General features: G+C 40.0%; 1 protein-coding gene across 1 annotated transcript in view; it reads left to right on the top strand.

The window, feature by feature from the left end:
- cadps2 (Ca++-dependent secretion activator 2) overlaps positions 1–13,096 on the top strand; it is a 271,647-nt gene that overhangs the window by 166,474 nt on the left and 92,077 nt on the right. The window contains exon 13 of the mRNA XM_084733727.1: positions 4,634–4,821. Coding sequence (XP_084589853.1) covers positions 4,634–4,821 — 188 coding nt within the window. The remainder of the gene's footprint in view (positions 1–4,633; positions 4,822–13,096) is intronic.

The following is a 13,096-nucleotide window of genomic DNA, read 5'->3' as shown; positions in this document are numbered from 1 at the left end:
TATAGATTCTAATATAATTACTCAGATCTATGCATCCACACGGTTCCGCCTCCCGCTCCTTTAAGTCTGAAGCTTCCTGGTGATTTACTTACAATTGTGCTAATTAGAGGAATCTGCAGAAAAAGGAAGAGGCTCCCGAGTGCTTTGCAGCGTTCACATGGAGAGATGAACTGCTGATCTTGAGGAAAAAAGCCAAACAATAAAATGTGTTGAAAGATTCACCAATATTTGTGTTTATCATCTGCTTTTGATTAATGCAGTGATTGTTTCTAAGCAGCTGAGAAAATAACACATCACATGGCTCCTAAACAGGGTAAACATGTACTTATTTAACAGCCAGTAGTGCTAGATAGTCGAGTCAGACGAGAACACAGACATTGAGATTTACGGCACTGGTGTGTAGGATTTAGTGAGCTTGCAGATTGCAAAGACTTCACCTCACCCTCTCCATCCAAGCATGCAAGAACCGACTGTAGCCACAAAGCTTGCAAAAAAATAGCCATACCTAGAGCCAGTGTTTGGTTTGTTCAGTCTGGGCTACTGTAAAAACATGGTGGCGTAACATGGCGTCTTCCATGAAAGTGGACCCACATTGTCTGTAGATATAAAGGGCTCATTTTAAGGTAAGGTTTTAAGGGACATCCCTTTAGCATCCTTTAAGCATCCCTTTAATCTGGTAATTAAGAATTGTGACCAAGATATGTAGTTTTAAATCATAAAAATAAATTGTCAGCACTCTCTGTTGGACAGACCATGTAATAAAGACACTATTTTTAAGTGACCTCCAACATATCTGACATTTCTAAACTGCATTGTCATTTTACTTATCTACCAATATGGATACTGATGCAAGTGTGGGTCTGAATTATACTCAAAAAGTGAAAAGTCCCTCACCGAAGGACATTTTTACCAGCTGTTTCTGTGCAAAATAGGCTTTCACAGTTTATTATCAAAACTGCAATATGGCCGAATCACAGAAGCTGCAATTTTTCACGAAGGAAAAATATGACAAAATAGCACTACAAGGGAGTACTGTAGATCTTGTTCTCGAGATGTAAGTAAACATGTTTGTTTGGTACAGACCTCAACAAATGTCAGATTATTATGATTTAAATAGTTTTCTTTTCAGTGAAAATGAAAATTATGATGCAAAAATCAGATTTCCCACTTATCATGATTAATTTCTGTCAAAATAATTGTAGAACTATATATATTTTTTTACATATCGTGCAACCTTTGTGCAAAGCAAACTGACTCTCACGTTTTCTCCACGGTCAACTCTCCCTCTTGCCTGTTTTATCGTATTACATCTTTTGTCTTGTTACCTCTGACATGTGAATCATCTTTTGTACAGTACTTTCACAGTAAATGTTCTTAGTTAGATTCCACCACTCAAAATAAAAAAATATCTAGGTGAGTAAACAATGTGCTATATTTTCTAGAAATAATTTTGAGTAGTAATTCCCTTTTTTGTCAGTTGAGCACCTGCCTGCACGTCTCTGAGGACGGTAATTTTACTTTGAGATTTCTGACACAAAAACACTGATTTTTTTTTTTCAAACTTGAATACACAAAGGTAAAAAGGTTGCACACACAAATGACCTGACTAGAATAAACTGGTGAAATTGATATTAGTCAACTTTGACCTGAAAGTTTTTTTGTGTGCTGCCTTTTTACCTTTGGAGTTTGGTTTGAGCACCACAAACAAAAGTGCTTCCTTTCATAGAACTCACTGCTTTTGATATTTTGATATTTTCTTTGAATAAATGAGGAACCTCCATAATCATGGCTGTGTGCATCATGTAAATCTGCATGACAAAGTGACAGCTCTGACTGTTGTGGTCCAAGAATCTTTGGACCCATAAAAGATTTCTTTGCTGAAGAAAGTCTGAGAAGCCCTGAGGTAAAACCTGAAAACTCTGCATCATCTCACTCTCACAGCTTCCTGTCAGGCGTCAAGCGACAAGCCGAGGTGTTCGTATCTTTGGAACCACATGCCGCTTTCACTTTTTTTGGGTCATGTCATTCCTCGGAGAGAGGCGGCGGACGCTGGCGCTCTGACATGGAGACGTGCAGCCGCGGCTGACGGAGCTAACGAGGCAGTCGGCTCGTTAGCCGCTAATTGAGCGGTCAGCGCCAAGACTGGAGTTCGCCATCTGTTTGTCACGGAGGAACATCTTGTCGCTTCACGCCCGTCGACAGGCCCCTCTCTCTCTCCGTGGTGTGATATTAATAGCTCGAGCTCACAGACGGACAGAAAAATGAAGAGAGAAACTGGAGAAAACGACAAACAAACTGAAGACTGGAGGAGAAGGGGGCAGAGGGGGAAGATGGAGAGGAGGGAGGGAGACACTAAAAGGCCTGCAGAGGAGGAATCTGCCAGGTCCAGTTAACCCCGACAGGAAGCAGCATGTCAGCGAGTGTCAGACATAAAATACTGGAAACGATGTCGTCTAATTTCAAGTCCTTAAATGATCTTTGTTACAGTTAAACATGAAATCATTTGTCAGAGAGCTGTTTTTCTAAAGAGACATTAAACCAGTAAACTTTTATTTTCACTTTCTCATCTGTCAAAAGATGAAGTTGGTGTTGACGGTTCCATGACTTTAAAACTTATAAAAGTAAAAAACAAACAAACAAACAAAAACCCCAGACTGTCTGAATTATAAGATAATAAGATATTCATACTGGGATTATTTTGACACATCTTACAGTTGCAATATGATTTATGATTATCGGAAACAATCACTTTTGCATCACAATCTTCATTTACACCAAAAAAAGACAATGATAATGTGACATTTGCTGAGGTCTGTACATACAAACATGTTTTCCTACATCTGGAGGCCAGAACATCTCTACAGCACTACAGACCTTCATTATAATGCTGCCTTTAATCAGAATATTTAATAAAATCAACTATTTTCACATATTGCACTTGCACATATTGCAATTTGGATAATATTTAGATTAACTGCTTTCCCCTAGCACACTTCCAACTAGCACACCTAACTTAAATGCAGGAGACAAGAGTTTACATTTTGTCACAGACCTTCAGCTAAAGTTTGCTGTTTATAATAACTAAAATATTTCCCTGAGTTTAACCACCCCCTTGTTGCACCTGTGCAAATGTCAATGTTCTCGTGTTGTGATAGGTTTAAAAAAAAAATGAATGGCATGAAAAACAAATGAAATATAGGAGTACATCAATAATAAGATGGCATTCTGCAATGGACTGATTGAATTTTATCTCAAACCTAAACCATGAAACACTCAAACAACAGCTGCTAGCATACCCAGCTGCTGGTTCAAAGAAGAAGCAAATCATTTCTTAGCGGCTTATTCTCAATGTAAAAACAAAAGCAAAAGCAAAACATTTCATCAACATAAGAAAAAGAGAGTCAAGAAGCTGCTAATCAAAACAGACGTGACATTTTTCATGTCAGAGTGATAATACACTAAGAGGAAACGATGACGCCTCCTGCTCCTCTGAGTTATAAATCAGCAATGTTTACTTGAAAAATATTTTCTTTTTAGACTAGCACAGTTTTTGAAATGGAAATCTCAACATCTTGATATTTCTGACACATTTATAAACCAAGATGGCTGCACAGAACACTGCAGAAACAAACCGCTCTGAAGGTAAAAAGAAACAGTTTTCTTTGCAGCTTGTCTTCTCTCCAGAGTCGCCTGTCGCCGGGCGGAGAGGAGCAGGCAGGGGGAAGTCTGTGTGTGTGTGTGTGTGTGTGTGTGTGTGTGTGTGTGTGTGTGTGTGTGTGTGGCGGCAGCTCGGCGGAGGTGCTAATTTGTTAATGTTCCTTCCGTGAGGAATCTTAATTAGCGTTGTAAGTTTCATGCCTAATTTAGTGATTACTTGCAGGCTGAATGAACTAATGAAGATCTCAGGATGTTCCAGTCGTCCACACCTTTCTGTTTTCTTTTTTTTTTTTTTTTTTACTCTAGCAGAGAATTAATAGTTGAGGGGTTAACCTTTACACTTCTCTGTTTAATTGTGATGAAGTATCAAGGATTTTTATTGAGTTTGTGGAGCCAAAAGGTGAGTGTTGTTGGTTCAAGCCTGTTGAAGTCTCCCATGGTAACAGAAAGCTGTGAGCGAGGAACCTTGGTTCTCTTTCAGGACGGTTGTTCAGCTGACAGCGACGACCTGGCAGCTTGATTTCCCTCTAAAACGTCAGGCTGCTTTACCTTTACAACAACCAGCAAATTATGGCTGCAAATAACCATTGTTTTCATAGTTGACTAAATAATAATCGGTCAATAATTTTCTTGATTAATTGATTAATATTTGGTGCCTATAATGTATAACAAACTGTGTACAGTGTTTCCCAAAGCCCAAACTGACGTCCTCAAATCTCTTGTTTGCCCAGAACCCAAAAAATATTCAGTTTACTGTCATCGAGGAGTAAAATAAACATAAAATATTCACATTTAAGAAGCTGGAATCAGAGAAATTTGACAAGTGTGGTACATCTGATCTAATTATTTATCAGTTTGTTGGTCCATCACTTTTATATTATGACTGTAATGATGAGTGCAGACGCCTGCAGGACTCAGGACTGCTTCTGCTGCTACATAAAGTGTGACAGCTTTGTTACGTGTGTTTTATCATCAGGGTTGGTTCAGTCCCGGTCAGGTGTTCGTCCTGGATGAGTACTGCGCTCGATACGGCGTTCGAGGCTGCCACCGCCACCTGAGCTACCTGAAGGACCTGATGGATTATTCAGAGAACAACGCGCTGGTCGACCCCACGCTGCTGCACTACAGCTACGCCTTTTGCGCCTCCCACGTCCACGGAAACAGGTACACCGACCGAAACTCACTCATTAAAAATCTTCTCAGGGTCACAGGGGAGCGCAGGATATCGATGGCTGTGGTTCGGTTTAAAGTTCCTGCCCACCACTGCAGAGACCAAGAGGTGTGATTCTCAGTAGTATCGCTTGGCCTTGTGTAGGTCAAGAAAAATTATATTTTTCTGGGTGGGAACTCAGTGAGGAATCTCGTCTCACTGTGCTGACTTAATACTGTGCAGAACGTCTTTCCCCTTGGTTCGCCGTGTACCACGGTTTTTAGAAATCCAGACAATATGATGTTCACAAGTGTCAAAATACAGACACTTCTCTTTCTATTACGCTGATGCAGAGATGCTGTATTGAGGAGATTACTGTGTATGGTGACGGAGACAGATGGTAATTGTGCGCTGAGCGAAGGAAAAGGTGAGCGGTGAAGTTGTCGGTCTGGCAGTGAATGTACAGTTCATGTTTGAGTTTGTCAGTGAATAAAAGAACGAAGCAGTGAAATTTCATGAAGGTATGAAGGAACAGATGCTGCCCAAACTAAGAACATTACCATTAAAGAGCCAACGCAATGGCAATATGTCTTCAGTACCGCATCTTTGTCGTCCTTTATTAGTCCCACAACAAGGAAATTTGCTGTGTTACAGAGGAAAAGAAAGAGCATCAATAAAAAACAATAAATAATGAATAAGTGAACAAGCTTTATAAAGAGGAGAAAACATAACAATAGACAGGAAATAAAAAAATATAAGAAACATGATGCAATATAAACATACTATTGCACATAGGAAGGTCAAAATGATTTTACACTTGAGTGAGAGGTTGATATTGAACAGTTGAATGAAATTTCTCCTGGGTGAAATCTGGATGAACAGAATGAAGTGGAATCACACCTGAGTGAATACTAGCGTCCATTAATAGACAGTCTTGGTGTGTATGTCGTCTCTGGGAGCAGCTCTACAGTTGGTTTTACAGTTTGACAGCTGCAGGAACCAAAGACCTGAGCTAACACTCCTTCACACAGTTCAGGTGAAGCGGTCTGTCGCCGCGGGGGTTCTCTAGTTGTGTTCGGTTGAAGCACCAAAACAAAAGAAAATGCTTAGAAAAAATTCATGGTTTAGGTTAAAATTAGTGTGTTGCATGAGTTAAAATTAGTCAACTTTACTTTTGGTTAACGAGTAAACGTCTGCTTGTGTTTCCATCCACTCCGACCACCTCCATACGCTGACTTTGTTCCTCTTTATACACGTAACCTGACTTCCTCCTTTGTTTCTGTCATAATTACTACAGCCACTAGATGTCACTGCCTACCATCAAACATAAGTAGAGGTCATAACAAGATGCTTGCATTGAGGATCTATACGTCTGTATTTATTATGGTGAGGGTCGGCTGGCATTTGAACTTCCAGCAGAATTGTCAGTAGGGTTGAGTTGATCTTTAAACTCCCAAATCATTTTTTTGATATATATGAATAAGTAATACTTGGTCCGTTAGCTCGATGCTAACACATAATGGCAGTTCCCATTGCACATTGACGCACTGACTGTAATATCTTTAAAAAAAAAAAAAAACTGATCCATTTACTTAATTTGTGTTCAGACTTTAAGACATATATATTTACTCTGCTCTGTTGAAACTAACAGCTTCTGATTTCACATTAACTCACTTATTGTTATTCCAGCTTTAACACTCAACGCTGACCGGCTACAGCAACTTCAAAGGGTCAAAACTCAAACTCAAAATTCAGCTGCTGCTCAGAAGAGACATTGTGTACCAGGAGAGGGCACACATGTATTTATGTTATATATTTTATTTATTTTTCTCTACTTGATGAGCAGGAACATTTCGATGTAGCACTTGACTTCAAAAACTGCAGATTATTTATTCATTCTATTGTACATTGTATTTACCACTTGTATATGCAGTCAGCTCCAAGGTTTTGAAAGGACAGTTTTCAAGTTCAGTTTCATGTGAAGGACTTAATTTAAATGTTCACATTGTGCTGTCTGCAGTTTTCAAAAGGCTCTATTCATTTTGGCCTAACATCTTACTTTAATGGCATCAGCTTGATGAGCAAGAGGGCGAAGTTTACTTGAAAAAGTAATTAACTTTGCTACTTTTATATGCAGTATAGCAATGATGCTGCTGAAATGAAACTCAGTGACTGACTGACATGTGATGTGCATGTTTTTGGAAATATCAATCATGAAGTACAGTCTCTTAAAGTTTGTGATTCAACTTTTTTCTCCGTGATCTGGGGTTAAAAAAGAAAACAAAAATTGCAATAAATCATAATATCGTATCCTCAGTGTGATCTCAGTCTGCATGTACAAAACACCAAGAAGTCCATGTGGAAATTTGCAGAATAGAGATTAATATTCTCTTTTTCCACTCAGTTATTAAAAAAAGAACAATATTTGCAATTACTTTTAAAGAAACAATCATTTCAGAATGCTCATGTAAACAGATGGCAGTTTGACCTTTACATTATTCTGTATATCTTCGGCACAGACGCTCTTTTTCAGCCACACAGACTGAATCCAAACATGTGGCTCTACACACAATAAAAACGCCATTTGTGGAACATAATCATGAAGTCTGGACTGCAGAGTGTCATCTAAAATAAAGTTTCATTATCAACTTATTTCATTTGGAAGATCAAGAATTGATAGCAATATTGGTTTGAGAAGTAGTGTTATATAATATAATAAATCAGAGTGTTTCAGTACACCAATAAGGTGGATGCAATTTCCATTTTTGGCATAAATGTACCTGATGTATATAAAAACATTGACAAAATAATCTTCATCTCTCTTTGTTCTGTTTGTGTGTTTGTTCATGAAATGCAGCTGAAAGCTAGTGAGTGGTTTAGTCAAACTACTATTTCCAAGGACATAAATGAACTTCTGTTCTCAAAAGCCTGATATTGTAAATTGCCATTGTGAAGTTTTTCTCTGATCCGTTCACAGATAAATGAAAAGACGTGGATTACAAGTTCAAGATCTCAGCATCACAGCAATAATGGAGAATTCAAAGTCCCCTCTCATTGTGCACTTTATCTGTCACTGACTTAAAGAGTCACTTGAAAGTCAGAAGGAAAAAGGTTATATTTATGTTGTTTATTTCAGAATTTACCTGAGAATAAAGACGTCTTAAAGGTCTCTTATCAAAGTTTTTCAGTGACATCTGTGGGTGTATTGCAAACAAAAAATGCTAATAGTTAAGTCAGCGTACTTTTAATGGCGTCAAAATATGAACAAATACATGGTTTAAAAAAAAACAGGGCTCAAGCTGTTAATGATGACGGGACGGTGGTCGGGAGACACAGTTGTCTCAGTCTTGTTACCACTTTGTTAAGATCGTAGGATTTTTGCCGTCACAGGCCTTCAGACTGCAGGAAAATCACATTTCTTTCTCAAATCAGATCAAGACAGACTTGAAGATGAACCGCTCTGTTATTCACAATCGATCAGATCAGATAAACAGATCGATCTCCAAAGTAAATATACTCCTGATACGATCACATGACGTCCTACACACATGAACATTCTTCAGAGCTGCAGCTGTGTGCATGCAGTTATCAAAATATTTCTTTATTAAAAACGGTCGTGTTTTAACGTGCATGTAATTAAGTCATTCAAAGGGAGCAGTGAAAATAAATGCATCAGGTTTGGCAAATTTTTCAGCGGTAAAATATTCAGCACTGTTTGCAGGTTCTTAATTAAAAAAAAAGACAAAATGATCTTATTTTGTGTGGCTAGGACTTTTTGTTTTGTTTCTAGTGGCGTCAAAAGATGTATCAAGTTTCATTTTTTTCATTTCAGCATTGTATCTGTGTTTAAAGGTATTGTTCTGAGTTTCTCGTACCAAACAAATGAGCAGTTTTCTCTGCTCTGAAACACCGTGTCCACCAGTACGATCTGAACGTGACCTCAAACATGGAGGCTCCATCCAGCAGCTTTAATGGACATGTCCGGACGTGTCTGGGCCGCCACAGCCAAAGGACGGTGACAGGATTTTTTTTTTTTTCTGCGGTCTGCGTCAGGTTTTTGCTGGACGGATTTGGACTGAGAGAGTCGCTGAAGGTGCGTTTGTAACTGACCATTTGGGAGGGTGAGGCGGTGTCGCCTGTGTGTCGGTTTGTGGGGCTCTTATCGTGCTTTGGGGGACGATGGCTTTGGCACGTCACCGAGACATGTTTCAGGTCTGCCCAAAAAACCCTGAACACAATAATCTTTTCAAACATGTATATTGTGTTTAGACACAGCCTTGAAAATCCTTGTATCGTGACAACTGTAGGATGTCGTTCTTGTGTTGTGAGCGATGTAGAAGACACTTTGAGATCAGATTTGAGCAGCAAGAGTGGCTGGATTGAGACGCATCTGTAGAAATCCGATTGGAAACACATTTAAAAACACGTCTAAATACGGTTTGGATCCGATTTCCAAAAAAAACACATTTAATGTGGGCTTTTTTTTTTCTGTCTACACTTTTTAAAATCAACCTGGATGTGCAAGGTCAAAGTTACATTAATAACCACTCAATTAAAGTTAGGGAGTGAAACAGAAAAAGGGCAGTTCTTTCCCATGTTAAAATCTGATGTTTTGTTGACCCAACCATCCGCCTTGACCTCTTCGCTTTGTGGCTCTTTAACAACATTTTTCTTCATTTGCTCCCGACTAAAAAGTCATCATTCTTATGGCTGCTAGATGGCTTTGAAAGTAAGCAAATGTTGGGTTTTTTTTTTTTGGTATTTACTGAAGCGGCTGTTGCTCTCGTTTTTCTTGGGAGAACAGTCTTTTCAGGGCAGCTCTGCTTTGGTCACTTTCAGGCCTCCGCCGATCGCCAGTAAACTGCCCAGATATGAGCAGCAGCGGTGTCTTTTAGCCACTTGTTGGCATCAGCGTCGCTCCAGCAGTTCAGTTCTCCACTTCACTCCCGGCAGCCCCTGCTTGACTCCCCGGCTGGTAATTACTGATATCTGTGCTTTCTCTCTTTGTCGACTCATTTAGTCAATTAGAAAGCGTAATGATTAGCTTCTCCAGCAAATCGCCAGATATAAATTGGTGGTGGTGGTGGTGGTTTGGGGGGGGGGGGGTTACTGGAATTGGCTTTTTGTCAGTTGGAGCTCTAATTTGAATAATTGATGCCCATTCAGGGCTCCTGGAGCTGCCTGAGTGGGTGTGGATGGGAAAAAGAGGGTTTTGGATGGCTGGCAGACTCGGAGGTGGAAAAAAAACAAACTTAATTACAGAACTCAAGTTTTCCCTGGAGGGCTGCTCAAAGAGACGAAACTACGTCAGGAGGCAGAGAGGACAAAGAGAGACGCTACAGAATGATCAACAGAAGAGTACTTGACTAATACTTCAAGGCGATATATTCAGAGTATCAAGACTGTGCTTTTCTTAAGAAAACTCTCAGTTCTGACTGAGAGAAACATGTTGGACCTTGATTGAAGATGTAAATATTTTTCTGATATGTGAAAGCCTCCCACAGGTGATGTCAGATTTTCAAGGTTTGTTGGAGAAACTTTTAACCCTTTGTGGTCTAAGACCAGTTTATGTATTTGTTCATTACCAGTTTTTGAGTATATTTTTATTCTCGGGTTAAACTTATGAATTTATATGAGGTTTTCTTTGTGTGATTAAATGTTTTATCCATTTTCTTAATCCTGTGAGCTCAACTTTTGCCCACAGCACCTTTTCAGCTCTTCATAATAACTTTGTCTGAGGAATTTGATGTGAAGCATTTATTTTTCTTTACCCCATGATGTTCAGCGTTAAATCAGCTTTAAAAAACAGAAACACTTTTGACATTGACATTTATTTTGATGTCCAACGGTTTTGGCTGCATCACATTTCCAAGTGAAGAGTTTTAATATTAATTAGACTTGATTTTCATGTTTTCCAGCAGTTTGAAAACAAGATTGCAGCTCATTTCTGTCTGTACTTTATTGGTTTAATAATTGTACTCAGCATGCTGTCTTTTCTTATCCATATTTCCTTCATAGATAATATTGCTGAGCAGTAATTGACATGCCTCTGCCACATTTAATTCCCCAAGCATCCGAATGTTGTTTTAAATGAATCAGTATTTCAGTTATGATTTTATGATTTGTGCAGGTCGAGCCTGTAAACGAGCACCTTAAGACGAAAGGTGTTTGCTTTTGAGTTCCCCAGCAGCACTCGAACAAACCGAGAGTCACCCCTGAGGGCAAATATAGTATGATCATGTGGGAAACTGATTTAAATATAAAGAGAAGGATCCAAACCTACATTTTTCATGTTTACAGCAGACTAAAAACATGTTTGCAGCACGTCTCTCTGTAGCATTCACTTTTTCTGCTCCACAGACTTAATCAAGATGTGGACATAACAAACTATGTCTGTCAAATAAAATCCATCCGTCCATTATCCTCGGTTAGGTCACAATGGCAGCAGGCTGAACTCTTCATCCTATCTCTAAAGGGCCGTCCACACCAAGAATAGTAACTATAGCAATGACTGTAACAACAATGATGGACAATAACATTCTCTATATTGTACACAAGCTGTATCGACAGCTTAGGAAAATGGATATTGATGACCTGTTACTGCTGCATGTTGCACAGAGAGAAAAAAATCCCTGGAAGGACTTGGGTTCATGAATCTCTATGAAAAAGATGAGATGAATTAGGAGACTCAGAGAGCCAGTAGGTTGGCAGTAAGTGTCAGGTTCTTTCATCTGTAATTTACAGCCTAATATTACATTAACAGCATTTAATAAGTAGGCTGTATATCACAATAAGTTCTGGACTTTGATTGGCTTTTATTTTCAATCAAATCACTCTGAAAGTGATCCCAACCATACTGATCACCACTGCCATCATCAGAGTTCTTGTTTGATCCACTTAAGTTAGAACAATTAAATATTCATAGTTATTGTTATAGTTATTGTTCTTGGTGTGAAGGGCCCTGAAGCATCAGCTCAGCCACCCTACTGAGGAAACCTTTCAGATACGAATATGCGATGTTGATCTTTCCGTCTGTACTCAAAGCTCATGACCACAGATGAGGCTTTAAAAGCTTGGAAAAGTCTTCACCACTGCAGTCCAGTGCAACATCTGCATTACTGACAGATGCTGCACCAGTCCGCCTGCACATGTCCATATTTGAACTCCTTCACTTGGGGCAGAAACTCTCTCCCAACTTAAAGGGAGCAATCCACCATTTTCTAGTACAGAACCATGGCCTCAGACCGCTCCAGTTCACGGCCTGATGATGCCAACAGAACCACATCATCTGCAAAGAAAACAGGACACTCTCCTCTCTCTGACTGCACCCGGAGATCGTATCCATGAAAAACGCAAAAAGAAGCATTGGAAATTGAAATTGGATTGCCGAAGCCAATTCACTCAAGGTGGTTTGAGAAAAAAGTTTCTCTGAGGGGGTCCTGGTCAAGATGGAAGCACATGAAGTTCCACACAAAAGACATAAACTGCATAAAACAAACACCCCCAATACCACGATATCCATATCATGTTTCACCTGAAGTCAAGGAGAAACATGTTTCCTTCAGGGCAGTTTGTAAAAGACATTTAAAGGTTGTCAAAGACAGGAGTTCTTTGCGTAACGTCTGTGGAAGTGTCCACTTACAGCGTCTGTCTCTGTGATAATGGCAGCTGAAGTGACACATAAAAGACACTGGAATGTAAATGAAAGTGTATTAAATAGTATCAGAGTTTATCTGGTTGGAAGTGTGAGTATTAAAGCCCGCTGTGTTAATCATCAGGTGTTTTGTGATGCAGGATTTGATGGAACAGCTACACCTGAGCAGGTGACGGAGCGGTGACACTTTGATTCATCTTGTTCTGCTCTGTGTGGGTCTGAGGAGACGGGTGCGGTTGAACTGAGATCAGGGTTAAAGGAGCATTACCGGAGCCGGCGGGGGTCCGCTCGCCTCCTTCTCACCTGTCACGTCCGATCTCCTCCTCGCCGAGCCGTCTACACCGCACTGACACAGGATGTGACAGGAGCTTTTACCTCCCCCCACCCTTGGCGCAGCAACCCCTCTGTCTCCACAAAGGTGATGCGGTAGGAGGAAGGTGGCACACATGATCACCTGCCACTCTGCTTCATCTCCTTTCCACACCTCTTAAGGTGAAGTGGCGTCCACCCCCGGTACCCTGCCACGCCGCTCGCCGAGCTCAACTCGTGATGACTCTTGTCAACAGACATCAGAACCAAGCAGCCACGGGCAGACACGGTACTTATCATTTACACTTGAGCCACATTGAGTGTAA

The sequence above is a fragment of the Lutjanus erythropterus genome, chromosome 13 (genome assembly GCF_056507025.1).
Source record: "Lutjanus erythropterus isolate fLutEry1 chromosome 13, fLutEry1.hap2, whole genome shotgun sequence".
Classification (NCBI taxonomy): Eukaryota; Metazoa; Chordata; class Actinopteri; order Lutjaniformes; family Lutjanidae; genus Lutjanus; species Lutjanus erythropterus.
This window is presented reverse-complemented; position numbering and strand designations above follow the sequence as displayed.